Source organism: Nomascus leucogenys, chromosome 9 (assembly GCF_006542625.1).
Source record: "Nomascus leucogenys isolate Asia chromosome 9, Asia_NLE_v1, whole genome shotgun sequence".
NCBI lineage: Eukaryota > Metazoa > Chordata > Mammalia > Primates > Hylobatidae > Nomascus > Nomascus leucogenys.
In genome coordinates, this window is record NC_044389.1 from 6,115,830 (window position 1) to 6,143,331 (window position 27,502).

Here is a 27,502-nt window from a genome sequence, read left to right on the forward strand (position 1 = left end):
TTGGCTTTCAGCCTTCAGACTATCTTTGGCTTGAAGGTGGGGTTTCACCAGGAAGCTGCCCCTATTTGCCTAGGCATTTGACTGCCTCCTGCTGCTATCAATAGAAAAGAATTACAAAAACTGTTCAGATTTTTATTGAAAGTGTGCGTATATGTGATTAATACAAAGAATCACAATTGTGCTCCTACCATTTTTGTTGTTCATCTGTCATAACTGAACAAAAAGTTTACTTTGAAACAGAAATCCCTCAAATTAAACGCCTATATGCACACTTTGAACAAACACTTTGACTGCAAATGTATAAGATATATGTAATTTTTTTTTTGAGGTACAGTCTCACTCCATCACCCAGGCTAGAGTGCAGTGGCGCAAACTCGGCTCACTGCAAACTCTGCCTCTGTGGTTCAAGCGATCTCCTCCCTCAGCCTCCCGAGTAGCTGTGACTGCAGGCATGCACCACCATACAACGCTAATTTCTGTATTTTTAGTAGCGACGGGTTTCACCATGTTGGTCAGGCTGGTCTCAAACTCCTGATCTCAGGTGATCCGTTTGCCTCGGCCTTCCAAAGTGCTGGGATTACAGGTGTGAGCCACCATGCCTGGCCATAAGATTTTTAATGTGACAACAAGTTTCTTCTTTGTTATCTAAGTTAAGTGGGATTGATAACAATGCTACTCATGGGTAATAATGTATATCTAAAATTCTTTTGTTTGAGTACCAGTCATCGTAGGAAAACCGGTGAAGAAAGGTTTTTTAAGGCAAGTTAAAAGTTTAGGGTATTCCTTTTCACTTACTACTTTAGGGTATTCCATTCACCTTTTATTCAAAATGATGTAAGTGATGCTGTATTTCCAAAATTCATCTTCAGTTCTTCATCTCTAGCCAATTCTTATAATTATAAATTTATAAATGTAAATTACCTGTGAAGCAATGGATTCTGTACATTATACACTTTGAGTTATGGTAAGCAAACTAACCTTGAATTGGCACTTGTTGTAAATCAGATCGACCACACACCAGTACCATGCTGCTGTCACTCATGGGACTCACCGTATGAATTTGACTACACCCAAACTGGTCCCTACCCTGTTTAGTGAGACAAATCCACTGATTGTAAGCTCAGATAGCACAGACTTTTCAAATGGTGACAAATGGTTTTAATGCTTGCTCTCAATTTCTGTATCTACCTCATTAAAGACCAAGTTTGGGGACTGGCAGCCCCCTGACCACACTCTGAGTAGCACTGTCTAGAGTTCCTCATTTCTAAATCAAGTTATTAGTTCTTTCAGTTGTCCACCCCAGGAGGTTGTGGTTCTTAGATCCTTGGCCATTCTGATTACTCTTCTCTAGAAATGTACCCCTTAAAATGTGGGGCACTTAGAAAGAACCCATTATTCCTGATATATGTGACGAGTGCAGAATGCAGTGGGCACTGACCTTTTGAGTCTTGGGATCTGTGCTCTGGTCATGCATCCTAAGGTTGGTGTCTTTGTTCAGTAGCCATATTACATGGTTAAGTCACATTAAGCTTACATCTGCCAGAACTCTCAAGTCTGCTAATAGCAGGAAGGGCTGTTGAACTATGTTTGTTTTATCCTGCACATCTTGTAGTTGATTTTTGAAGTTAGAGTCATTATATTTTACTTTTATGAAATTTTATCTTATTAACAGGTCATCCTTCACTTCTGTTAAGCTCTACACACTTCTCAGTATTGCTATTCTCTAACAACAATAACTAGTTTCATCTACCACTTTAGGGTTTATATGGTGTTGTCACATAGAGTCCCATTTGGTTCTGTTGATAAATCATGCTAGATGTGCATTATTATTGTTTTCATTTTACAATTCAGAAATCTGAGTCTTAAAGAACCCTTAGCAAATAGCCTTATACCATCTTTACAGTTTGAAAACATGCGTTCCGGCCCTTTCAAGTAACCCTTAAAATGATCATAACCTTGAGACATGCTTCCTTCAGTTATTTACAGTCTTTTAGTCACACGCTTTAGAGGAGTTACTCAACCAGTTACTAACAAAACTCTCTGTAGCAAGCTTGTCCAACCCATGGCTCATGGGCTATATGCGGCCCAGGACAGCTTTGGATGTGCCCCAACACAAATTCATAAACTTTCTTAAAACATTATGAGTTTTTTTGGCCATTTTTTAAAGCTCATCAGCTATCATTAGTGTTAGTGTGTTTTATGTGTGGCCCAAGACAATTCTTCTTCTTCCAATATGGCCCAAGGAAGCCAAAAGATTGGACCCCCACTGTGTAGCATCTAGCTAGTGAGTCATATTGTCCACAACATGGGAACTTATTTTCAGTTGTCTTGCTGAAATTCTGATGTTCCATGTCCCTGGTACGTCCATGGTTTCTGAGACAGGAGAATAAAGTTAGTTTGATGTATTCTTTTCTTTATAAACACATCTGACTCCTAGAGATTTCCATTTTGCATTTCTAAATAATCACAAACTATTTATTGTTAGCCTCAAAAAAATTATCAAACAGATGAAATCTGATAATCTCTTTTAAACAATCAGTACACTTCCATAAATACCACTGGAGAGTCTGAAATGTGCCTGATGCTCTGCTGGGTCCCAAGTGCGTAAAAAAAACTTAAACTCTACTGCAATGTGTTTTTCATACTGCAGATCATGGCCGCTTTGTAGGTTGTCAAGTGACAACCTTTAAAAAAACAACATTTAAAAAAATAAAAAAAAATAAAAAAATAAAATAGACTAAACTAGGCGAAAAAGTATCAGAATACAAACAAACAAGGATAATTACTTAAGCATAACTTTTTTTTTTTTGCTTTAGTATAGTCTGTATGCATGCCCTGAGTTGTGATGGAAAATATATTTTTTGTTGTATGTCACTATCAAATAGTTTGAAATATCCATCATTAGTGGAAGAAACAGACACAACCATTTCAATACCCTTTGGGACATACCATGGTCATTGTAGGCACAGGGTGCCAAAGAAGAATGGTCGTTTTTCTTCTTTGTTGCATTTTGTTTTCTATTGCTTTGGTTTTTGTTTGTTTGCTTTGGTTCAAACAACCTAAATACTGCAAAATTTCCCTGAGCTGTTTTCGTTTTTTCCTAGGAGTTTGCCACTTTTTCACATGCCTTAGTTGGGCTGTAAATATCTTCCTGTTGGCCAAAGTGAGTATAATAAGCTCTTAGAGACCAGCAGACAGGGCCAGGCTTTCCCTTGCCAGGCCACAGTGCCCAGCTTGGCATGTGTTCTTAACCTAAATAAAGGAGTCCCTATCCAACTAGTATGTGGTGTGCTGGCATCATAACCAGGTTTGAGAGAGGTAGTTGGGGCCAACACTAAATGTTGTAGTTTCTGTTTTAAAATATCTGTATTTTCTTTAAAGTCATATCCTTTTTTTTTTTTTGTCTTCTCAAAAACTGTCTGCTAAAAGGGCTTTTTCACAGTCCTTATTTAATATCAACTTCTCACTAGCTTCCTAAAATGCAATACAAAAATCCAATAAGTTCAACGTTCAGCCTATCCTGGCACCTTGTGTATAAATGACCCTCATGTGTCAGTTTTTATTATATCAATCACAGGAAAAGAGGGAGTAGAAAGTACTAGTAGGAAAGTATATTTTGAGTCATCATTCTGGAGTCTTGCCCTTTTTCCACTTGTACAATTATAACTTTCTAAACTCTTTCATCAGAGCTTTATACAACTTTTTTGAAACTCAAAGCTCATTTTTCACTGTGGTCTCAAGCTGTAGAATTCTTTTTTGTTTCTTTTTGTTTCCTTTTTTTAAGAGACAGGGTCTTGATATGTTGCCCAGGCTGGACTCAAACTCCTGGACTCGAAAGACCCTTCCACCTCAGACTCCCAAGTAACTGAGACTACAGGCGTGAGCCACTGTATTAGTCCATTTTTCACGCTGCTGAGAAAGACATACCTGAGACTGGGTTATTTATAAGTAAAAAGAGGTTTAATGGACTCACAGTTTCATGTAGGCAGGTCTCACAATCATGGTGGAAGGCCAAAGGTACATCTTACATGGCGGCAGACAAGAGAGAATGAGAGCCGAGCAAAAGGGGTTTCCCCTTATAAAACCATCAGATCTCATGAGACTTATTCACTACCACAAGAACAGCATGGGGGAACCACCCCCACGATTCAGTTATCTCCCACCGAGTCCCTCCCATAACACATCAACATATGGGAATTATGAGAGCTACAATTCAAGATTAGATTTTGGTGGGAACACAACCAAAGCATATCAGCCACCGCACCTGACTTCTAAGCCATAGAATTCTTTTCTGTACCTTGGCTTTGTACTTGCTTTCACTTTAAACTCGAATGTTCAAGTTTGTCATTTAGTCAAACCTACAGAGAAACTAGATTTTAAAGGAAGAAACAAGAATAGGAAGATCCCCACAATGATTAACTGTGCATCTGCTTATGTTTCCTTAAAAACAATACACTGCAAGGTTAAAGGGAGGTAAAGTGGATGCTAGATACATAAAAAGATTGGTAGGCAATTGAACAAACGTCGAAAGATACAAATAAGCAAATACCTCTCAGCGAGGGACTGCTGCATGCACTACCTTCTTTATTCCCTTCAGCAAACCTATGAGGCAAGACCCGCTTCAATCTTAAAAGTGACAGAAACTTACTTTAGAGAGGGTAAGTAGCCTGTGGACAGTCACCTAGCTCTGAACTGGTATCACTGACACTTGGAACCAGGTCTTAAAACTGAACACCCAAGTAGAGTAAAATAAATTTAATTCAATTCACAAAAAATAAGCAATTATTATGTCCTTGGCATTGGAGAGGCTATACATATGAATAAATATGTTTATATGAATAATGAAACAGAGAAACACAGGTTCTGCTCTTTTTTATTTTTTTGAGATAGGGTCTCACTTTGTTGCTGTGGCTGGGGTGCAGTGGTGCCATCACGGCTCACTACAGCAGGCCCGGCTCTTGATGTCTTGATGACTTTACCTGTGACAACTGAGAGTGGAGTCTCTCAAGCAGAAGGCTTCTAAGCTAAAAACAAAACAAAAAAACAAAAACATATGATTCTATTTGGACTACACTGTGGAAAGCTATTTCGATGGGGAAGATGCTGGAGACAGGGTTTCTCCCACATTTTTACTGTAACAGATCCAGAGAGAGGTGGCAAGGCCTACACTAAGAGAATGAGAGTGAAATTACGAATGAGGGAACAGATTTCAAAATCAGTTCAGAATTAGGTTTGGTGATGTGCTTGGTGAGGAGCAGGATCTGATGATTCATTTTATTTCAGAAGGAAATGATATGCTCCAGGTCAAGGTCTGTGCTGGACCCAAGGCTATGCAAAGCTAAACCAGGCCATCTCTGACCTCAGGGAATGCAGATGCTGCTCTCTCAGGGGCTGCAAATTCAGGCAGAAACCAGACACCTAGAGTCAATGTGTGAGGCGCAGGGTGTAAGACAGTGCCAAGCCGCAGGGACCCACTGCAGCCACACAGATGTGTGCGTCCTGCCAACGGCATTCTGACTCGGAGTTGATTCAACAGAAGAAGACTGCTCATGCAGAGTAGCCGGATTGGATCACAAATAGCGAACTCCAGAATGCCTCCCTCATCCCTACTTAAAGAAATTCAGTGGGTCATTTTGCTGTTACCTTATCCAGGGAATACACGATAAGAATCAAGTGCAGGGGACTAAAATAAGGAGTGTCAGCTTTGAGATATACTGAAGTTGAGATTCAGAAGAGGCAAGCTGGAACTATGGTCCCCGGGGCTCAGTGAAGAGGTTTCTGGAAAGAAGTAAGTGCCTTTTATGGCAGAATTGAGTTCCTTTGTGAAAAAGAAGACTGCAGGTGCTTTATATTTAGACCGTCTAGTCTGATGTAATTATACCTTCTTTATAATCAGTCAGGGAAAACTTCTTAGAGAGGAAGGAAGGAAGCATTCAAAACCTCTTTGAAAATGGGAAGGAAGAAAGCTTGGCAAGTTGAGAAGAATCTTCTGGCCACTGGGAGGAAGGGTATGTACAAGACAGTGCAAGTGGTGGAAGGACAGCTTAGAGGTGCCCAAGCAGCTCACACCTGTGCATGGGAGGACAGAGGGGAGGGAGGTGGAGGACCACACAGGGCTGCCCTCAGCGCACCCAGAGTTCCTGCCTCAGCCACGCTGTCTGCTAATGAGCATTTTCCTTGGTGTTCTGCAGGGTGACGACTCCGATGAGGAAGATCTTTGTATCAGCAACAAATGGACTTTCCAAAGAACCAGTCGCAGGTGGTCTCGTGTGGACGACCTCTACACACTGCTCCCTCGAGGAGACAGAAATGGGTCACCGGGTGGCACGGGGATGAGGAACACGACCAGCAGTGAGAGCGTCCTCACAGACCTGAGCGAGCCTGAGGTCTGCTCCATTCACAGCGAAAGCAGCGGAGGCAGCGACAGTCGCAGCCAGCCAGGCCAGTGCTGTACAGACAGCCCGGTCATGCTGGATGCCCCACTGGTCAGCAGCAGCCTCCCGCAGTGCCCCAGAGACGTCCTCAACCACCCCTTCCACCCCAAGAATGAGAAGCCCACGAGGGCTAGGGCCAAATCATTTTTGAAACGCATGGAAACACTCCGAGGGAAGGGAGCCCATGGGAGGCATAAGGGGTCAGGGCGGACAGGTGGCCTGGTGATCAGCGGGCCCATGTTGCAGCAGGAGCCAGAGTCCTTTAAGGCCATGCAGTGCATCCAAATACCAAATGGAGATCTCCGGAATTCGCCGCCCCCTGCCTGCAGAAAAGGGCTCCCATGCTCTGGCGAGTCGAGTGGCGAGAGCAGCCCATCGGAGCACAGCAGCAGCGGGGTGAGCACGCCCTGCCTGAAGGAACGCAAGTGCCACGAGGCCAACAAGCGCGGGGGCATGTACTTGGAGGACCTGGATGTGCTGGCGGGGACAGCACTGCCGGATGCAGGGGACCAAAGCCGTATGCATGAGTTTCACTCCCAAGAGAATTTGGTGGTGCATATCCCCAAGGATCACAAGCCAGGAACATTCCCCAAGGCACTTTCTATTGAAAGCCTCTCTCCCACAGATAGTAGCAATGGGGTTAACTGGAGGACCGGTAGCATCTCCCTGGGCAGAGAGCAGGTCCCTGGTGCCAGGGAGCCCCGGCTCATGGCGTCCTGTCACAGAGCCAGCCGAGTCAGTATCTATGACAATGTCCCTGGCTCCCATCTATATGCCAGCACAGGAGATCTTTTGGACTTGGAGAAAGATGACCTTTTCCCTCACTTGGATGACATTCTGCAGCATGTCAATGGGCTCCAGGAGGTAGTGGATGACTGGTCCAAAGATGTCTTGCCTGAACTGCAAACTCATGATACGTTGGTCGGGGAACCTGGCTTATCCCCCTTTCCATCTCCTAATCAGATCACCTTAGATTTTGAAGGGAACTCTGTCTCAGAAGGTCGGACGACACCCAGTGATGTGGAAAGAGATGTAACATCTCTTAATGAATCTGAGCCTCCTGGGGTCAGAGACAGGAGGGATTCTGGTGTAGGGGCCTCTCTCACCAGGCCAAACAGGTAGGTGGCATGCATTTGTGAAATGATTTTTCATCCATTTCATAGTAATTGTGTCTGTTTATTTTTTAACAAACATATACAGAGTACTTACTAAATGCCTGACTCTGTTCTAAGTGATTTATGTGATTAGGAATTATTTGAACAGAAGTATGACTTCTGTACAGGTATCATGGTGATTGAATCCATGTTAACTCATATTTATTTGTGCTTATCCTTTATTTTGATCTTAGTTTTATCCAAAAATATTTTGAGCTTCTTATGTGCAAAGCATTATACCGGGCACCATATGCAGGGAATCCTGGATAACCAAGACCCAGTTCCTAGGCACCAACTCTTCCCCTGACCTTCCTGTGATGCATTCATCAAAATGTCTCTTCCCCAAATTTTACACTTTTTTTGCTCCCATAAGAAATGTCTGAGGTCTGAGATGTGTACTCTGCAAGTTTGTTTTTGCTTTAAAGTGCCAATTACAAAGTACATAAAAGCTGACCTACAAAGACCGTTTCAGAAGCACCATAGAAAAATGGCCCTGGGAGGCCCAAACTGGTAGAAACAATACCACTGTGTGTGCTGCTGGGTTTCTGGTTGAGGCAAGGGTGTGTCTTGGGACTCAGTGATGTGTCACCTCTGTACCTCTCATCTTCAGGCTCCATCTCAATACTGAGCAAGAGTTAGAGTGTAGACACATGGAAGACAATGAGAAAATTTTCTACAGCCCTAGACATTCAACAGCTCTCTCTCTCTCTCTCTCTCTCTCTCTGTCTCTGTCTCTGTTTCTTGCTCCCTGTCTGTATCTCTCTCTTTCTCTCTGTCTATATCGCTCTACCTCTGTCTGTCCTGTCTATATTGCTCTATCTCTGTCTTCCCTCTCTCTGTCTCTTGCTCTCTCTGTCTATATCTTTCTATCTCTGTCTCTCCATCCTCTGCCTCTGTATCTCTATCTTTGTCTCATCTCTCCATCTGTCCATCTATGTCTGTCTCTCTTTTTTCTATCTCTCTGTCTGCTCTCTCTGGTTCTATCTATATCTCCCTGTCTCCATCTCTTTCCTCTCTTTCTGTTTCTCTCTCTTTCTCTGTCTTTCACACACACACACTCACTCACACAGTCTCAGCTGCTCTCAACACTTTGGGAACAAATTTGGAATAAACAAACATAATATTTCCTCTATCATTTATTTAAACCCCTAATAAAATGGATAATAAGACTTTTTCCAGATTTATCTGACTTGGAAAAATCATGTCCTATGTTTGTTCTGCACACTTGTGTCTTCTGTTCCGTTTGCTTTGCGATTTTCTTTGCTCGGATGCTATCTTGATTAGCTGCGTGTACCCGTGTTTCCCGCTACCAAGTGCACTTTGTGACTGGCTTCTCTGATGGTCTCTCTGGTAAAGGCGACTCCGATGGAACAGTTTCCAGCTGTCGCACCAGCCCCGGCCGGCCCCAGCATCACCCCACATCAGCAGCCAGACGGCCAACCAGCTGAGCCTGCTCCAGCGCTTCTCGCTGCTTCGCCTCACGGCCATCATGGAGAAGCACTCCATGTCCAACAAGCACGGCTGGACATGGTGCGTAGCACATTCACCTAGGAGGGGGTCCTTGGCTCTAGAGCTAAGTGTGTGATTGCAAAAGCTTCCATGTTTACTTTATGATTTCTGAAGAACCCATTCACTGCCTTCACTGATGTTCTCCTGGACATAAGGCATGAGCTCTGCTGTAGCCTCGATGCGACGGACCCTACAGGAAACATTGCTCTATTTGTAGCTCTCAGTTGGTTTCCAAGGAAGGCAGTCAGGCTCCAAGAAAGGAAAAAAAGACAAGTAAAGGATGCTTAATTGTGAACAGAGGAAATAAAAATAAACTTGCCATAAATTAATCCTGGCAGTTTGCACAGAAACAGCTGTCACTTGTACCTTCTGGCCTGATGCAAAGCTTACCGCTTAGAGCATTGATTCATTCAAAGAGCATTTAATTCTTCAAATACATTTCTGCTTTTATTTCATTGGCAAATAAAAACAAGAATATGCAATAAACCTTGTAATAAGGAATTGACAGAAGCATATGTTAGAACTTGAATGTGGACCTATTATAGATGATTTGGTGGATTTGAAAAAACACAAAATGTGTCAGTAGTTCTTCTATGTTTTATATTATGCACATAAAAAAATCAATGGGGCTTTTATAAAATATTTTAGAAGGTCATAAATTCATGGTCAAATCAATATATGCTTGTGTATTAAAAACTACAACTAGCTCTAGAAAAGTAAGGATAGAGCCAAGAAATATTGTTCTTCTTTTCTCCCTTTCTTTTCCTCCAACCCCAGCCAGATTTCTTCTTCCTCTTGTAATTTTTAAATTTGTTTTGTTTTGTTGGAAACTTTTAAGTGTTCAGCACTTAAGAAATAAGTCTATCACAATTAAATCGGAAAGTTGTCCACTTGACCTGAAAACAGAGCTACAAATACATTCTGGTAACGTGACTCACGCTGTTTAGTAGCTAGAGATAGCACGCAGGCAAGGGCCGCACAGAGCACAGCCGTGTCCTGTGATTAATGCAGAGAGAATGTTGAGTTCACCCCGCATCTGTTGGGTATTCCAACAAAAGCTTGGCTTCCCTCATGCTTGCTTCCAGAGCCTCTCCCCACAGTGTGCCCCAGGGGGCTTGCATGACCTGGTTTCTGTGAATTCTAGGTCAGTTCCAAAGTTCATGAAGAGGATGAAAGTTCCCGACTACAAAGACAAGGCTGTCTTTGGCGTTCCTCTCATAGTCCACGTCCAAAGAACGGGACAGCCCCTGCCTCAAAGTATTCAGCAAGCACTGAGATATCTACGCAGCAACTGCCTCGATCAGGTAGGGCTGTAACCGCCCCGCTGCTGCCCCACCACCCCCAACCATGGGACTGGATTGATGGGATGTCAGACTGAGTCAGATCTGCCCAATATCAGGCAAGACATGCCTTACCAAAAATAAAAGGCATTGTGACCTTTATGTGGCAATATTTAATTTGAACAAGACACGTCCTATTTGAGGATGTTTCCTCATTGGCAACTTAAATGATGACCTGGAGTGACTGCAGAAAGTTGATGTTAATAGTTTGTTCCTGTGATGTCTAATTTGCAATCCCTAAAAACTAGAGTTAAGCTATGTACTGCATTTCCTTTGTAACTATTATTTTCATTGCCACCATTGATTTCACACTGTTCTTTTATTCCTATTATTTTTGAAAAAGCATTAGGTTTTTCATGCCTCCTTTTATTAATTCTTTTTTTTTTTCCTTTGAAGCAGCATCACGACCAGGAAAACTTAAATCAAAGACAGATTTATTTACATCTTTTAAAAATGTGCAAGTAAAATATGAACAAAAGTATCAGCTAAGTCAAATATCCCCTCATTTTATAGAGTTGATTCAACGCTCAAGCTAAACAAAATATTCAGAGATTTTCTGCCTCCGAGACTGTTGAGGCCCACCATAATGGTGGACTGTGATTAAATCCAGAGTGCTGTCCGTCCTGTAGTTTACAAAACAAAGGCTTTGCTCCTCCAAATTAACACCCATTAGCTTCTTAGACATTCTGTCCAAAATAAAAGTTGTGTTCTTGATTGATAAATTGCAACCCCGAATAGTGGGTGTATTTCCAGGCAGCTATTCTGTAATAGTCTCTGTTCATCATACTTTTTGATGCCATGCAGAGAATCTGCACCAACCTAGGATTATTTGTACTTTTTTTTGATTTACCCTGGTCCTTGGACTCAGTGGGCAGAAATGAGCTGGCTAGTGATGCTTGTAGAGTCTCCAAAACTGAGACCACACTGAGAATCAGGCTGGTCCCTTGGTGAACCAGAAATCAATTTTCAGTGCAGAAAAATAGAAGTAACTTCTTCATTTGAAGTTGTCTTTGACTGAACTGAATGTGTGTTCCCCTTTGTCCCTCCTCACTTTTAATTTAGAGAATCTGCACATAACATTTTTCCGTATTTGGATGTCATCGCGGAGGGTGGGATGGCTGCTGTCGTTGTTGTGATGATGGCTGTTTAGTTTTGAGAAATGGCCTTAATAGCTTGCCTCTTATTCCCCAGAAATCAGGGTGACAGGCTACTTTTCTAGGGTTCTCTTCTTTGGCAGATGCCCCAACGTGAATTGACTTGTGAATCACATCCCAGTAGAATCAGCCAATGAATCTGGTTACTTAAGCATACATTTTAATTTTTTTTTAATCTTAGAGGTTTTACTAAGAATACACATTATTCAAAGTTAATGTCCTAGAGGTGTTTTACTGAGAAAAGTTTTTAGAGAGGTGGGCTCTGGTGAATATTTGGGGGAGCCCACTCTAGTCTCTATTCCAATGCTGAAAGTATTGCAACCATGTCATTTGGCATAGAACTTTGTGGCCTCAATTGTACGTTTGCTGTTGGTTTGTGGGTACAGGCCCAAGATTGTATTTTGTTAAGACACATGTTTTTCCAAGCATCTCAGTTTCTGTAAGGGTACGTATCAAACTCACCTCCCTCTTGGCACTCTTAGAGACTTTGGCTTTGCCCTTTACAAAGCACAGAGAATATTTTGCTCCAAGTGCATGGCCAGCTAATGCTTATCAGCAAAAGCTCCATTAAGAGAAAACAGTGTTCAGGAATGCCTAAAGGAAGTGCAACTTATCTATGTCACTAGTTCAATAAAAATAACCTCTCTTGACCACCTGGCATGTTTCAAGCAATTGTATTATGTGTTCTGCATTAATTGCCTCATTTAATCCCACATCCACCCTTGAATGGTGTTATCCCCAGTTCACTATGGTGGAGCCAACACTTGCTTGTAAATCTAACCCCACAGTCCGAGTTCCTAACCACTGTACTCTGCGGCTGCTTATTATAATGGCTTTTCCGCCATGGACTTTGGGGTGATGCCATCTCTAGCATTGAGGAGTGGCCCATACAACTCATTGATGAATTAATTCAGTGTCAAGATTTTGTAGTCGATGCTGGTTGTTAAGTCATGTAATGTGGTTTCTGTGACAAGGGGAGAAAAAACTTTTTTCTCTGGCTGCAGCATCTGAAAGCATCGTGTTTCTTTTGGATAACTGGCCTGTTTTTTAATACTATGGACACCAAACTCATTCATTTGGGTGTGTTTTCCTCACTGTATTGGCTGCTAGAAAGCCTGGAGCCAAATATGTGTTCTGTCTGTAGTAGTAAATCTGTGTAATTTTTTGGCATTAATTTTATGCATCAACCTTATTCCTAGTTTCATCCACCCTTTTCTGTCTTTATTTTCCTTTTGCTGTAATTTTCTTATCTTTTATCTTTAATTTAATTGTATCTTATTATATTTTATAGATTACTGTAAGTCCCCTTAAATTCTTTCTTGAACAAGAGTGGGTATAAATAAATGAAATGTAATTCCACTATTCCATTCAGAGCTGAGTCTTTAGTGTAGGCTATAAACCATTCCTGCCCCCCCCGCCGTAGCTTCTGAATAATGTGCAGTGCCAATATCATTGCTGTTAGTGGGGCCAGTCTCTCTTTAGAAGCAAAAGCCTTATCAGTAGAGAGAAAGACACAGGGCACCAAAACCTCTTCCACCCCTGTGTCCATCTCAGGTCAATTTTTTAAATCTGGGAGAACGCCAAGATGAAAAACAGTGTGCCGGCAAAGGCTTGGAGGAAGAAGACTCATTTCAAGACATAAATACTGATTCTAAATGTAATTAAAATGAATAGAGTCACGCATCTCTTGTGTCAGTCACATGGGAGAATCTGTAGGACATCGAAGGGACTTTCACCACAGCCAGTCACCACCTTATAATGCGCCCAGTCCTGGCAGGGTTTCCAGCCTTGGAATGTCCCTCCCTTTCCTTGTCAACGTGGTGTGGGAAGCACGCAGAGACCACCTCTCTGGCTCCTTTGAAAAAGGAAGGTGGTAATAAGAAGGAAAAGAGGAGAACTAGAGAAACATAAGGAATCAAAACCTGGCTTTTCTGGAGATTTCAGAGCAAGCAAGAGCTGGTAAAACGAATCAATTAGAAAAGCGAGGGGAAAAGAGTGAAAAGGAAGGAGAGCAACACCAAACGAATGTTCTTTCTTCACCAACAGCACTTCCGTGGAATTGAAAAGATTCCAGTCTGCCCAAGGCCTGGAGATCTCAGCCTCAAAGCTGCAGAAGACGAGAACATCCGCAAATATCCCCCTTCTATGCCACATTTTAATAGAAAGCACCACCCCATACTCTCCCAAGGCATTGCCCCGAGTCTCAGGCAGGAGGCTTCCTGCAGTGCGATGGCCCCTTCTCCCCATGCCACACACTCGCCTGGCATATAAGCACACATTGCAGTTGACCCTGCCCCACAGAGCCTGAAACATTGCCAGCCTTTTGCCTTCCACACTCCCGCACGCACAGCAGTTTCTATATGATACAACAGAGTGTCCATGTTTGCCCTTGCAGCTGGCTGTGGGTGAGATGAGGAGGTTTAGCCTTCAATTATGAACCATTTGTATTCAGACATAGTAGTGTGTGAGACGAGCCTTGCTTTGTTGTCTGAGCTTTTATTTCTGCCCTAAATCAACTGTGCACAGAATAGGTTATACCTATTCCTGATGAATATGAAGTCATTGCAGTGAGAGGCTGAACCTGCAATGCTCAAAATAAGAATCCGCCGCATACTCTTCTTATGAATCTTTCTCTTTCTGAAGAAAACCAACCTTCCTTCATTAGCTGAGCACATTTCTAAAGAAGAGGAAATGGAAGTCCTGATAAACATCATTAAGTCCCGAAAAAGATTAGCATAAACAGGATGCCAAGAGGGAGATTTAATATTATTCAGATGGAATTTGAATTCTAATGCACCACTCATGCTCAGCCTCTCCTCCTAATAGAGCAATAAGTTTTAAAAGCCTAATCATGCTGGGGAGACTCTTAGTACTCAGTACACGTGTCCCTGGCCCCGCTGCCTGTTTGTCACTTTTCCTGTTGCCTGCCTCAGATAAAGTGAGCAGTGCTCTGCAGCTATCCAGTGAAATTATCCTTGAGTCCTTGCTTTTTTTTTTTTTTTGAGATGGAGTCTTCCTCTGTCACCCAGGCTGGAGTGCAGAGGCACGATCTCAGCTCACTGCAACCTCCACCTCCCGGGTTCAAGTGATTCTCCTGCCTCGGCCTCCCGAGTAGCTGGGATTTACAGGCATGCACCACCATACCCAGCTAATTTTTGTATTTTTAATAGAGATAGGGTTTCACCATGTTGGCCAGGCTGGTCTTGAACTCCTGACCTCAGGTGATCCACCTGCCTCGTCCTCCCTAAGTGCTGGGATTACAGGCATGAGCCACCGTGCCCAGCTGAGTCCTTGCTTTTTTATAGCCAGATTTTTAGGTGAAAAACAAAAGAGAGAAGACAGGAAAACTAGACCAAGGGGACACTCATCACTCCCCTTTTATCTTCAAAAGGAAATGAGAGATCACATACAAGAGAGATGCTTATAAAATGAACTCCGCATTGCTGACGGCCATTCTGCTCTTTCTCAAGAGGGTGGCTGGGCTGAGCTTTAACAGGAGATGACAGCAGGACCTGTTATGCCATTTGTGGGCCAGTGAAAAGAGAAAATGTGGGATTGCTTGTTCATAAGTCATCGAGAATTTCAAAACCAAGACAGCAGAGCATTAAACTAAGTGTGTGAGACCCTGTGTGACAGCCCAGGCTGCCTGCCCGTGGGTGACAGACACAAAAGTGAAGGAAAAACATTATGGGATCTTCCTCATAATGAAGCTGAGGGAGCTGGGGCTGTTGCCTGCCCATCTACTGTGATCAGAAGGATGAGCAACAGGGCAGGTACGGTGGCTCACACTTATAATCCCAACATTTTGGGAGGCCGAGGCGGGCAGATCACTTGAGGTCAGGAGTTCAAGGCCAGCCTGGCCAACATGGTGAAACACCATCTCTGCTAAAAAATACAAAAATTAGGCCGGGCGCAGTGGCTCACGCCTGTAATCCCAGCACTTTGGGAGTCCGAGGCTGGTGAATCACCTGAGGTCAGGAGTTCTAGACCAGCCTGGCCAACATGGTAAAACCCTGTCTCTACTAAAAATACGAAAGTTAGCCAGGCATGGTGGCGGGTGCCTGTAATCCCAGCTACTCAGAGGGCTGAGGCAGGAGAATTGCTTGAACCCAGGAGGCAGAGGTTGCAGTGAGCTGCAATCGTGCCATCGCACTCCAACCTGGGGGATAAGAGCGAGACTTTGTTTAAAAAAAAAAAAAAATTAGTTGGGCATGGTGGTGTGCACCTGTAATCCTAGCTACTCGGGAGGCTGTGGTGGGAGAATCACTTGAACCCAGGAGATAGAGGTTGTAGTGAGCTGAGATCATGCCACTGCACTCCAGCCCTGGTAGACAGAGTAAGACTCTGTCTCAAAAAAAAAAAAAAAAAAAAAAAAAGATGAACAACAGGTTTCTTCAGTTCTCCATTTTTTATGTGGAAAACTATCTGTTGTCAAAAATTCAGATCAAATCCTTGCTTTGGAAAATTTTTTTTTTTTTTTTTGTGATGGAATCTGGCTCTGTTGCCCAGACTGGAGTGCAGTGGCACAATCTCAGCTCACTGCAACCTCTGCCTCCCAGGTTCAAGACATTCTCCCACCTCAGCCTTCTGAGTAGCTAGGATTACAGGCACCCACCACCACGCCTGGCTAATTTTTGTATTTGTTAGTAGAGACGAGGTTTTGCCATGTTGGCCAGGCTGGTCTCAAACTCCTGACCTCAGACAATCCAACCACCTCGGCCTCCCAAAGTGCTGGGATTACAGGCGTGAGCCACCATGCTCAGCCAAAACTTTCTGAAGAAGAAATGATTATTGGAAACCACTTGTTGCCGTCACCATGTTTTTCTATGAGGATCAAGAGGGGAAGCTCTTCTTCTGGTCTCAGGATCTCTCCATGCCTTAGGAAGACCATCTTCTACTCACTGTGCCCAGTGGCTTTCCACAGCAACCACTGGAAGCCCCATCCCAAAATGGCTTAAATGAAAGGAAATTCATGGTCTCACAAAACACAAACAAAAAGTCAGGAAATAGGCCAGCCATGGTGGCTCACACCTGTAATGCCAGCACTTTGGGAGGCCGAGGTGGGTGGATCACTTGAGGTCAGGAGTTCAAGACCAGCCTGGACAATGTGGCAAAATCCTGTCTCTACTAAAAAATATAAAAATTAGCTGGATATGGTGGTAGGCGCCTGTAATCCCAGCTACTTAGTAGGCTGAGGCAGGAGAATCACTTGAATGCGCCACTGCACTCCAGCCTGGGTGACAGAGCGAGACTCCGTCTCAAAAAAAAAAAAAAAGTCAGGAAATAGAACGATTCCAGGGTTAGCTCAATCATCAGTTCATCAATAGCTTTGAAGAGAGATTCTTTCCATCTTTCCCTTTTGCCATCTTCAGCTACTATAACTGGAATCTGATTTGAGACCACCTTTTCGTTATCAGGTTTACGAAAGAAAATTTTCCTGCTGTACTTCCAACAAAAATCCACAGAAACCAAAATACATATATATGTCTATATTTCCCATGTCCCCTAGAAGACAAGGGCAGGGCAGGAAGGCTATTGTCAGAATTTGAGGCAGCACAGATAAATCCCTGACAACCCTCTAGACATCCTAAGATCTCAGTCAGAACAAGCAGCTCAGAGCCCACAGCTGGAGAGCTCCAGACATGTCTAAAATAATTAAAATAACAATATTTGCTGAAATGAGAAAGAAATTTGGAAACCGAACAATACAAAGATAGCATCTCTGGGATGTGTGTGTGCACGCACAGAAACAGCCCGCAAGACACGGGGGACAAAAGAGGAACGTGCTCGACAATTTAAACAGAAACACTGTCTGCTTTATTCTTTTTATAGATCCTGATCGCTATTTCTCTGCTGTTAAAAAAAAAATAGGAATTCTTCTCAAATGGAATAATACCTGCTCATATGAGGATAAATATTTGTGAGTCACGCTGAAGTGTTTACCTTCAGGGCATCTCGATTCTGAGAACTCTCGTACAGCACAGCCAGCCCTGTGGCATGCACAGTCCCGGGCCTCCTTCCAGAATCAGAAAAGCAGAAGATGTAAACAAATCGGAGATGGATCTCACCCCAGTAATCACTCACCTGACATCTTGAATTTTTTTCTCTTTTGACAGTACATGCTTTCTTTCCATGCCCTTTGATGAAATTTGGAGTTGTTGCCAGTTGAAGGAAGATAAATATTGTCTAGATCCTTTGTGGCGAATCACCTAAGTATGGCAAAACTGTGCATTTTCTAGATATTCCAAACTTTAAGAATAAAAAACAAAGTAACTCATATTTTAAGTGACAATATTATCAGCCTGAATATCCTGATGTGTGGGATTAGAGCGATAAGCCTTGGAATGCAAAGAAATATTACTAAGAATTCTGTTTTTATGGCCACAAAAAGTAGCAGTGTATAATTTCCCCTGTGATCCATTCAGCTGACATATACAAAAACCTGAGCATGCTCTAATGGCTTGGAATCCTTCCCTTGCTGTTACCACGATTTAAAAGAATGAGGACTGCTCTCCATTTGTTGCAACAATCAGGAAAGCCTTTGTCACATACCCGAACTTGGGTGGAGGCCGGCCCGGCACACAGAGCCATCCGTAAGACGACCTATATTAGGCATTCCTCCAGGTATAGGGAGGAAGAGCAGTGGCTGACACTAGTGGCCACTGTCTACCTGACCAGCCACTCAGGAAGGTTCTACCTTGCTTTGCAGAAGTGGGCCAATCCATGAGCCACTGGGGAATGACAGCTGTGGAAATTGAGGGTTGAAGCAAATCAACTCCCTATAGGCATTTAAAAAATAGCAGACATATTATTTCACTCTAAGCCAGGGTGCCCAGAAAAGTTCAATTCCTTTTTGGATAGCGGCTAAGTCCAGCACAGGACGTTCCTCTAGAGGGCCTAGAACTTAACCTGCCCAACCATTGCAGGATCTTCATTCTTGCCGGGCTCTGCTCTGCCTCACTCATTCTCATTAGGGCCACTCTGTCCTTGATGCCTTAATGCTGCATTTATTCATCAAGTAGGGGAGGAGTCTAGGCTCTAAGATGAAAAAGGCATGATATGACAATATCTTGAGGTCTGAAAAAAAAGCCACCTGGGAATCATTCTCACTAGAGCCATAGCTTATAGCGTAAAAACAAACAGGAAGATAAGTAAGTGCCAAGAATTCCAAAGAAGAAAAAGTAAATAAATCCCTTAAATCAAAATATGTACTTATGATATTATTCTGTTTCATGAACATATTCCCCATAAAACTCTCCCCTGCAGGGACAGTGGATATGGCTGTTTATCTGGGATTCTTTCATCCACCACCCACATTGTTTTCACCAAACCTCCCATTGACCAGACTTTCTGAAAACCCCATGGCAATGTAAACCCTAAAGGGCAGGGAATTTTATCTGCTCTGCTCACTAATGACACCTAGGAACTCTAAGCATGCCTGATACGCAGTGGTTACTTAATCACTACTTGTTGAATAAATGAATAAAATAATTATAACATCTGCAGTGTGATAAGATGGAACAGGTCGCAAAGCACATGCACATCTATTTCCTCACTTACTCTCCACAGTAATCCTGTGAGGTGGGGTTTTATTCTTATCTTCATTTCATAGGAGAGGAAGACAGTGTTCAGCTACTGCTTAAAGTAGCTATACTAATAGTTCAGCATGTACTAATTGGGAAGCAATTCCAGCTCATCCAGTTCCCATCCCATGCTTCCTTCTCCTCCTCACAACCAAGTGTGGCCTGGCTGACACATCCCTATGGCTTTGTTTCAGGTGGGTCTTTTTCGCAAGTCAGGAGTGAAGTCTCGAATCCATGCCCTACGCCAAATGAATGAGAACTTCCCTGAGAACGTCAACTATGAAGACCAGTCTGCTTATGATGTGGCGGATATGGTGAAACAGTTCTTCCGGGACCTCCCTGAGCCTCTTTTCACCAACAAGCTCAGCGAGACCTTTCTCCATATCTATCAGTGTAAGTGGAAATAATGAGATTGGTGTTCTTGTGGGCATCCTTCCACTTTAATGAAAATAATTCCCTATAGATTGAGTTTTAATTATATGAATAATACATCAATCCATAAAGATGTATGTAATCCTGCTCTCCTCTACGGAAGTAACTTTTGCTCAAAGTTTGATATGGAAATCCACAGGCCATTTTTTTATGCATTTGAAAATACCTTTTTGACATCAAATTATTCCTTCTCAAAAGAGTTTTGTGTACGATCTAAAACAAACTTTCAATACATTTACAAAAATTTAAAATGAAAAAGGGACACAATAGAAGTTGTTTCATATATAGATATTTATTAAAACTTCTTTAGTTTTTTAAAAAAGTAAGCATTTCTTTGGGATATAGGAAATTCAAAGTGATATGAATTAAAATGACAGGAAATAAAAACAAATGTATTTTAGCACAAAGTATCTTCATTGGTGAGAAGTAAGCAAACCAAATCAAGTCTTAAGCTTAAATAAACTTATTTATATTTTCACTTGGATTTTTTTTAATGTTAAGTTCTCAGCAAAGCCTTTATAATTAAAATAATCCCTGAAAATAACAATTGTTGATTAAGAAGCATATCCTACTATAAGTGGTTGCAATGGGGGTATTAGAAATAAACATGTGGGCTGGGCATGGTGGCTCACGCCTGTAATCCCAGCACTTTGGGAGGCTGAGGTGGTTGGATTGTCGGAGGTCAGGAGTTCAAGACCAGCCTGGCCAACATGGTGAAACCCCATCTCTACTAAAAGATACAAAAATTAGCCAGGCATGGTGGTGGGTGCCTGAAATCCCAGCTACTCAGGAGGCTGAGGCAGGAGAATCGCTTGAACCCAGGAGGTGGAGGTTGCAGTGACTGGAGATTGCGCCACTGCACTCCAGCCTAGATGACAGAGCAAGACTCCATCTCAGAAAAAAAAGAAGGGAATTAAACACGTGACTCTTTGCTAGATATGACAATGTTAATATTATGAATTATTTTGATGGTCCAGATCCCAATTCTTGGGGGAAAAGAAGCCATTTGGCCCATGGACTTTGAGTTTTGAGTTTTCAGCAAAATATGCCTGAAATGGACCTTGACATGGACTTGATCCATTTTGAAGAATATTCGTGCTATAGAGAATTCTATATAAAATGTGTTTAAGGAGTCCATGATACTGCAAACTCGGGAAGGATTATAATCAGAGCCACTTGTGAAAACAGATTAAGGTGGCAACCCACTAAGTAAATGTTAGTTTTTCAAAGTAAGTAGGTTAAGTTAAGTTAATGGTACAAGTTGCTAGAGCCCAAACAGGGAGTTCTTGATGTTGTTGCTGTGAGAGGTTGAACTGCATTTTTCAATTAAGTCTCCCTTATGGTTTGGAAGTATCAGATATGAGTCTTTACATTTAATCAGTTCTTGGGTTAAAGTTGACACTAGTCTAAGGCTAAAGCCACATCACTTTCAAGAAATAAATGTCTTTGGCCCTTTCTGAGTCACAAGCAAGAAGCCAGATCAAAGCAGGCTTTATTTTAGCTGAGCAAACATTTACAGAGCATGACTTCTGTCCCGGGCACCGTGCTGAGCATGGTGGGGCATATGGATGGATGAGACTGACTTTCCGATCTTAATGATCTTAAAATTGAGAGAGATGAGGCATGAATATAAATAACTCCAACACAATAAAGTTGGAGAAGTTCCATAGAAAGGTTACAAAGAAAAGTCCAAGGAGGGAGAGATGAAGAGTGAGGGCTTCACGGAGGAAGTGACAACTGAAGGCTGAGATATGTGAGGAACACGATTTGGGCACCCGCTCTGCAGATAGCATCAGCAGATGTCAGGAGAGCCCAGTGTATTCATCTGGCTTGCATGTATGGCAAACATACAAAGTGACACCAAATGACACTGAAAAACGACGCTGGGGCCATAAAGGAAGAACATTGAATATTAGGACAAGGAGTGTATGCTTGATTCATTAAGCATTGGGGAACCGTCGGGTGTTGTTGAGGGACTTACCAGTTACAGTGTTCTCAGCTGTAAAGACAGAACCAAATATCCAATGGACAATTGTTTAAACAGTAAGTACATTTTATTATCTCACATAATTCCAGAGTTGGGTAACCCGCAGCTCAGTGATGCCGGGGCTAAAGTCAGCCTCCCTTGGCTTTCCCTTTAAGGTCACAATATAATTGTCACAACTTGTAATTATCACGTCTTCACAAAATCACATTCCAAGACAAAAAGAGTGACCGCGCTTCTCTTTGGCCATGTGTCTCTTTTTATCAGGGTCATACATCTTACAGAAGCTCTCAGCATTTTTCTTGGTCCCCTCAGGCAGAAGTGGTTTACAGCTTCCCCCTTAAACCAAACACTGGAAAGAAGACCTGGGTCACCAGTTTTGGTTTAGGGCAGCATGGTTCATCCCTGGGTCTGAGGGAGGGACCCATTTCCCTGAGTATATTGCAGCTCACACCTGAGCAGAACATGTGTTTTCTTCATGAGGAAGAAGGGAAGAATGGGTATTGAGTTGAGCAGGTGGCCAGCCTTGTATCTGCCACAGGGAGCAAGTCCATCAGCACTGTGTCATTGACCCAGGAATCTGGAAGTGGTGCTCAAGAGGCACTGAACTGGACGAGCATGGAGGCTCAGGGAGTCAGCATACTAATCAAGGTTCTGAATTACCTGCAGGGGCTTCCAGCAGTGAGACTGGAGAGAAGACATTCCACGCATAGACCCTAGAGTCAACGTTTCCAAACTGCTACTGTGGCAGAGAGGAACGGTTCCTCCGCCAGTTCTCCAGAGAAGTTCTGTTTTCAGCTATGCCACTTCTTGGGTTTTTGTCAAATGATGAACTAAATTGGAATGTTGGATGGGTAATGAAAATATTTGAGTCCTACCCATCTGGAGGAGGGAGAAGGATAGAGGAGTCGAAGACAACCATAAGGCTTTAAGGCCTGATGATTGAAAGAATGTGGAAATTGGAGGGGAGAAGGGTTCAGAATCCACAGGATTCTGAATTTGAGGTGCCAGGATCCCCCATATGATTGCAAATTATCCACACTTAGAAATTCAGACCTAGAATCATCCCCTTAGAGCCAGGAAAGGGGCAGGACCCGCAGCAGCGTGGTATGTAACAGAAAGCTAAAAGAGCATAGGATCCAAAACAAATGCTGAATTTAGGTATTTGAAGCATTTTTAGTAAATATTAATGATAATAATGGACAGGAAGTATTTCCTGAGGGATAAAAGAACAAGTGGATAGAAAGGAAATTGAGACAACATATAGAGATGACAGGCAACTCTTCAAAAATGATGGCTGGGAACAAATGTTGGCATGGAAAAGAAGCTTAGTAATCTAAAGTTAAACAATGTATACACACTGGACACCTTACCTACAGCAGCATACTTAAAACAATTCCGCAGCTCCAGCAGAATTTGTAATACCTCTCACAAGCTTCAGATCATTAGTACCATCTGTTTCTGCTCCACCCTAAGCGAGAGTAAGAAAACGGGTTCACTCTAATTTTAACAAAATGGCTCTTCTCTGTAAACCCCAGGTATATCTTGTGCCAGTACACAATGGATATAGTGGGAGTGGGGACAGGTTTCAGACCACTGAAGGCATGCTCGGGCTTTTCCAGGAGCTTGGATTTGCTAATCAGGGCCAGAGTGTGGTCAGCCCTGGGATGTGACATCATGCCTCCTGCATGAGAATGCAGGCGAATCCAGCATCGATAGCCCCCCAGGACCACAAAGCCTGGGGCCAGCCAGGATCCCCTCAGAAGGTCACACCTCAGCCCTTCTAGAACAGCCAGCTCTGAGTTTGTTTTTGTCATGCACTCCTGCCAGTAGCAAATATCTGAATGTGTATTTATGTTTAGTAATATAAATATACTGGATATACTCTAATGTACTATGCACATTATAAAGCACACCCAGTCAGTATTTTTAATGGGTAAGAGAAAAGATAAACACACGTGGGAGCGCTAATGATTTCTTCTCACACCTCAAGAGACTGTCAGGAGCACACCTCCCCACCCCTTGAGAATGCAGACACCCTAGTGTGGAGGCTCCTGCTCCAGAACATGGCATTTTAAGAAAGACAACAGTGTTGACAGAAGAGAGCTCCTGACGGTGTCTTCCGCAGTGGGAGGACTAAAGTGATCATGAAATAAACACAGCCACGGGTGGGAGCAGCAAAAGGCAGCACCTATCACTCATTTGGTGTGATTTCCATTCAGTTCACCTCATATTGTTGGAACCAATTCCCTGGTGAGCCTGCATAACCAGTACCCACCACCACAAGGACCACCCTCAAGGGTAATGGCACTGAGAAAGGCCAGACATCCCCCATAACCTAGGGCTGCCTGGTTCTTCTTCTCCAAACACAGCCTCCATTTCCACAAACCCCAAGATTATGGAACAGGTGACGCTGGGTCTCCACATGAAGTCAATAGCAGGCATCCTGCAAAGCAAGTCCTGGGGGATTTGTAGGAAAAAGGAAGATGTACAGGCTTCCCCTCGAGAAGCTGGCCCTCTAGGAATGAGGTCAGAGGTCCCACCAGCTCAACACCACTCCCGGTGAATTGTGCAGCACTGGCATCATGGCCTGGCTGGCAGGGGTGGAGAAAGGCAAGGCGAGGCTACTGTTTCCTAACCCAGTGATTTTCAAACCATGTCCCACGGAGCCTTGGGCATCCTGAGAGGGGCTTCCCAAGCTGTCTGTCAGGGAGGATGGGCAAGAGGGATGCCAGGTTGACAGAGTCCTAATCACCAACTTCACCCAGAAGCCTTCCGAAAGCAGATGAGTGGGTTGATTGCTCAGAATACAGAAAACCAGGATGGTGGTGCCCCTTTCTAAACCCTGCTTGGCCATTGAGACTGTGGGATCCAGAGTTCAATTGCAAGGGTTGGGACTCAGCTCTGCCTCCCAGGAGCTGCGAGGCCTCAGCAATTACTGACTTCTTTGTGCCTTTCCTGCTGTTCTGGTTGTTGTTGTTGATGATGACTCTGGGTGCGTGTTCGCACGAGGAAGGTGGAGCTTACACAATGCTTCCCAGCTGGCTCTTTCTATGTCTGCTCCTCCAATGACCTGGCATCCACTTTTCCTCAGATGTCTCCAAAGAGCAGCGGCTGCAGGCCGTGCAGGCTGCCATCCTGCTACTGGCCGATGAGAATAGGGAGGTCCTGCAGACGCTCTTGTGTTTCCTGAACGACGTCGTCAACTTGGTGGAAGAGAATCAGATGACGCCCATGAACCTGGCAGTGTGTCTGGCCCCCTCCCTCTTTCATCTTAATTTGTTGAAGAAAGAAAGCTCTCCACGGTGGGTTTTTTTCTCAGTAACAACAGTAATCCCAAAGCAGGCATTCCCACAGTTCATAAGACTGGATGGATGGATGGATGGATGGATGGATAGATAGATATGAATGGATATATTGATAGACAGATTATAGATAGGTAGGTAGATAGATTGATGATAGGTAGATGATAGATTGATAGATAGTTGATACATAGATGATAGATGACAGCTAAATAGATAGATGATAGATAAATAGATGGTAGGTGGCAAAAAGAGATAAATAGATGATTGATAGGTAGATAATAGAGATACATAATAGATAGATAATAGATTATAGATAGATAAAATGTGTCTCATGCTACATTTCAACTTCAGGATTTGTCAACACTCTTTTCATAATCAGAAAATCTTGTGAGGCACCCTAATTCACGGGGCTCAGAGTCATAGAATTATTGAGCTAGCATTGAAGAATGCCAGTTGTGATCCAGAAAGCTTGAGTTTTGTGTTGTCTGTGTGAGTGAGGAGGAAAACATACACAAAGTAGTATTTTACAATTTTTAAAAGGCTATATTTAAGACCAAAGCACAGTAGCTTGCAGTTAAGGGGTTTCAAACTTTGGAAAAACAGATTAATTTTGTCCCCTGCTGTTCTTCCTGCCCTTTAGTTTTCCAAGATTTTTCCTTGTGAACTGTCAGACTGTTAGCCTGATTCAGATATCTAAGATATGTGATCATTGTTTTTATTTGGAAATGCAAAAGCCTGGGATCTGGATAGCATCTGGGTATAAACAGAAAACAAAAGGGATGAGTTTGGTACTGTGACAAGCTCGTTGGTGTGGGATCTGCTTAGCACACTCACATTCAATTACAGAGTCATACAGAAGAAATATGCCACCGGGAAGCCAGATCAAAAGGACCTCAACGAGAATCTGGCAGCAGCTCAGGGGCTCGCGCACATGATCATGGAATGCGACAGACTTTTTGAGGTGAGCAAAAGGCTCGAACCTCCGCCTCCCTAGTAGCTCTTGGAACTAGATAAGACGCTTGGGATTGTTGCTACATTTATGGTTTCTATCTGTTTGTTCCTGATTTTATAATGACAATAGTATATGCTATAGCTCTGGTGTTTGCTTCCAAGAAAGCTGAGGAGCTAACTATACAATTGAGGCTTTGATAAAGACACTTGGGATTACCATACTGACGGTTTTATGCAAACAGTTGCATCACCTGCCATTGTCAGGTTCAAGGCCAGTCAGCCAATTATGTTCTATTTGATTTTACCTTGGGGCTTGATTAGGTTAAACATCTGTGTGAGTGTGTGTATGATACTGAGGAATCTTTGTTGCTAAGAACCAATGACAGCTTATGTCAGATATGTAAAAGAAGTAAGTGAACTAGACTTGTGGCATACTTTTGTGATAGAATTGGCATTTGTCAATGGGAAAAGTGTGCTAAAAAAGTAAAGCCATTCCCAAGTCATGTTTGATGTTTCCCTTCACAAGTCTATCTGTTTTAAGTCTTATTCATAGTGGGTAAAGTTGTCTGAGCCCGTATTTTGCCAAACTGAATAAAAAGACATTAAAGGTAAAATAAAAGGGAAATGGAGAGAATACAAGGGAAGTCATTGCAATGTTTTGAATAATAAATACAGCCTCAGAAACATGTTTGTATTTCCTGACTTTAGGAAGGCCCCTCCCGGCCTTGGCAGTGATCTTAGAAAAACATCTCTGGCCGTGTGGCCCTCGGCCCGTGGCTCACAGCCGGGTTGTGGGTGAAATGGCTTTGCTTTCTCTGAGTCTCGGCGTTTCTTTGGCTCAGTGTGTTGCCCTTTCGTGCATCCGTTGGTCTAGGTTCCACACGAGTTGGTGGCCCAGTCTCGTAACTCGTATGTGGAGGCTGAGATCCACGTGCCAACCCTGGAAGAATTGGGGACGCAGCTGGAGGAGAGTGGGGCAACTTTCCACACTTACCTGAACCATCTCATCCAGGGCCTCCAGAAAGACGCCAAGGAGAAGTTCAAAGGATGGGTCACGTGCTCCAGCACGGACAATACAGATCTTGCTTTCAAAAAGGTAATCTCAGAGGATGGAAAAAGATCACCCCCACAAAGCCACAGCTAACAATCAGACATTTGTTTTTGCATTGAAAACAGCTGCTGTGTCCACAGGGCTTGGCACACACACGGACAGTTAAGGCACATGAGCCATTTAAAGAACTCAATCCAGATATCTGTTACCTATAATCAGAGAGTAAACTACGGGGCCGGACAGCTGGATCCCGGTCCTGTCTCTACCCCGTAGCTGTGTCATGTTGGGCAAGTCACACACCTCTCTGTGCCTCAGTTTTCCCATCTGCGAAATGGACATTGTAAGAGTACCACTGTCGGAGGAAGGCTAACTTAAAAATCAAATGGCTTAGAATAGTGCCTGGCACACAGTAACCACCGGGTGTGTTGGTGATTCTTATTTTTATCATCATTATTATTCTTTTAAGCTTAAGGACTAAAATGTTAAACCTGAGGTATGTAGCATCACTCTCAATTTACATAATCAGTGATGGTTTTTGAACACCCAGCAAGGTATGATAGAAAAACTAAAAGCCCAAACAAAAAATGTTGGACCCATATCCCAGA

General features: G+C 43.1%; 1 protein-coding gene across 3 annotated transcripts in view; it reads left to right on the top strand.

Moving 5' to 3' along the window:
* The window catches only part of STARD13 (StAR related lipid transfer domain containing 13), a 188,948-nt gene that overhangs the window by 154,471 nt on the left and 6,975 nt on the right, over positions 1-27,502 (top strand). For 2 of the 3 annotated variants that reach the window (XM_030818543.1, XM_030818544.1), the window contains exons 5-11: positions 6,192-7,552; positions 8,945-9,118; positions 10,242-10,401; positions 19,369-19,567; positions 24,685-24,895; positions 25,742-25,856; positions 26,721-26,942. In XM_030818543.1, coding sequence (XP_030674403.1) covers positions 6,192-7,552; positions 8,945-9,118; positions 10,242-10,401; positions 19,369-19,567; positions 24,685-24,895; positions 25,742-25,856; positions 26,721-26,942 — 2,442 coding nt within the window. Of the gene's footprint in view, positions 1-6,191; positions 7,553-8,944; positions 9,119-10,241; positions 10,402-13,637; positions 14,544-19,368; positions 19,568-24,684; positions 24,896-25,741; positions 25,857-26,720; positions 26,943-27,502 lie in introns of those variants that run through there. The other variant, XM_030818545.1, reaches the window with a different exon arrangement.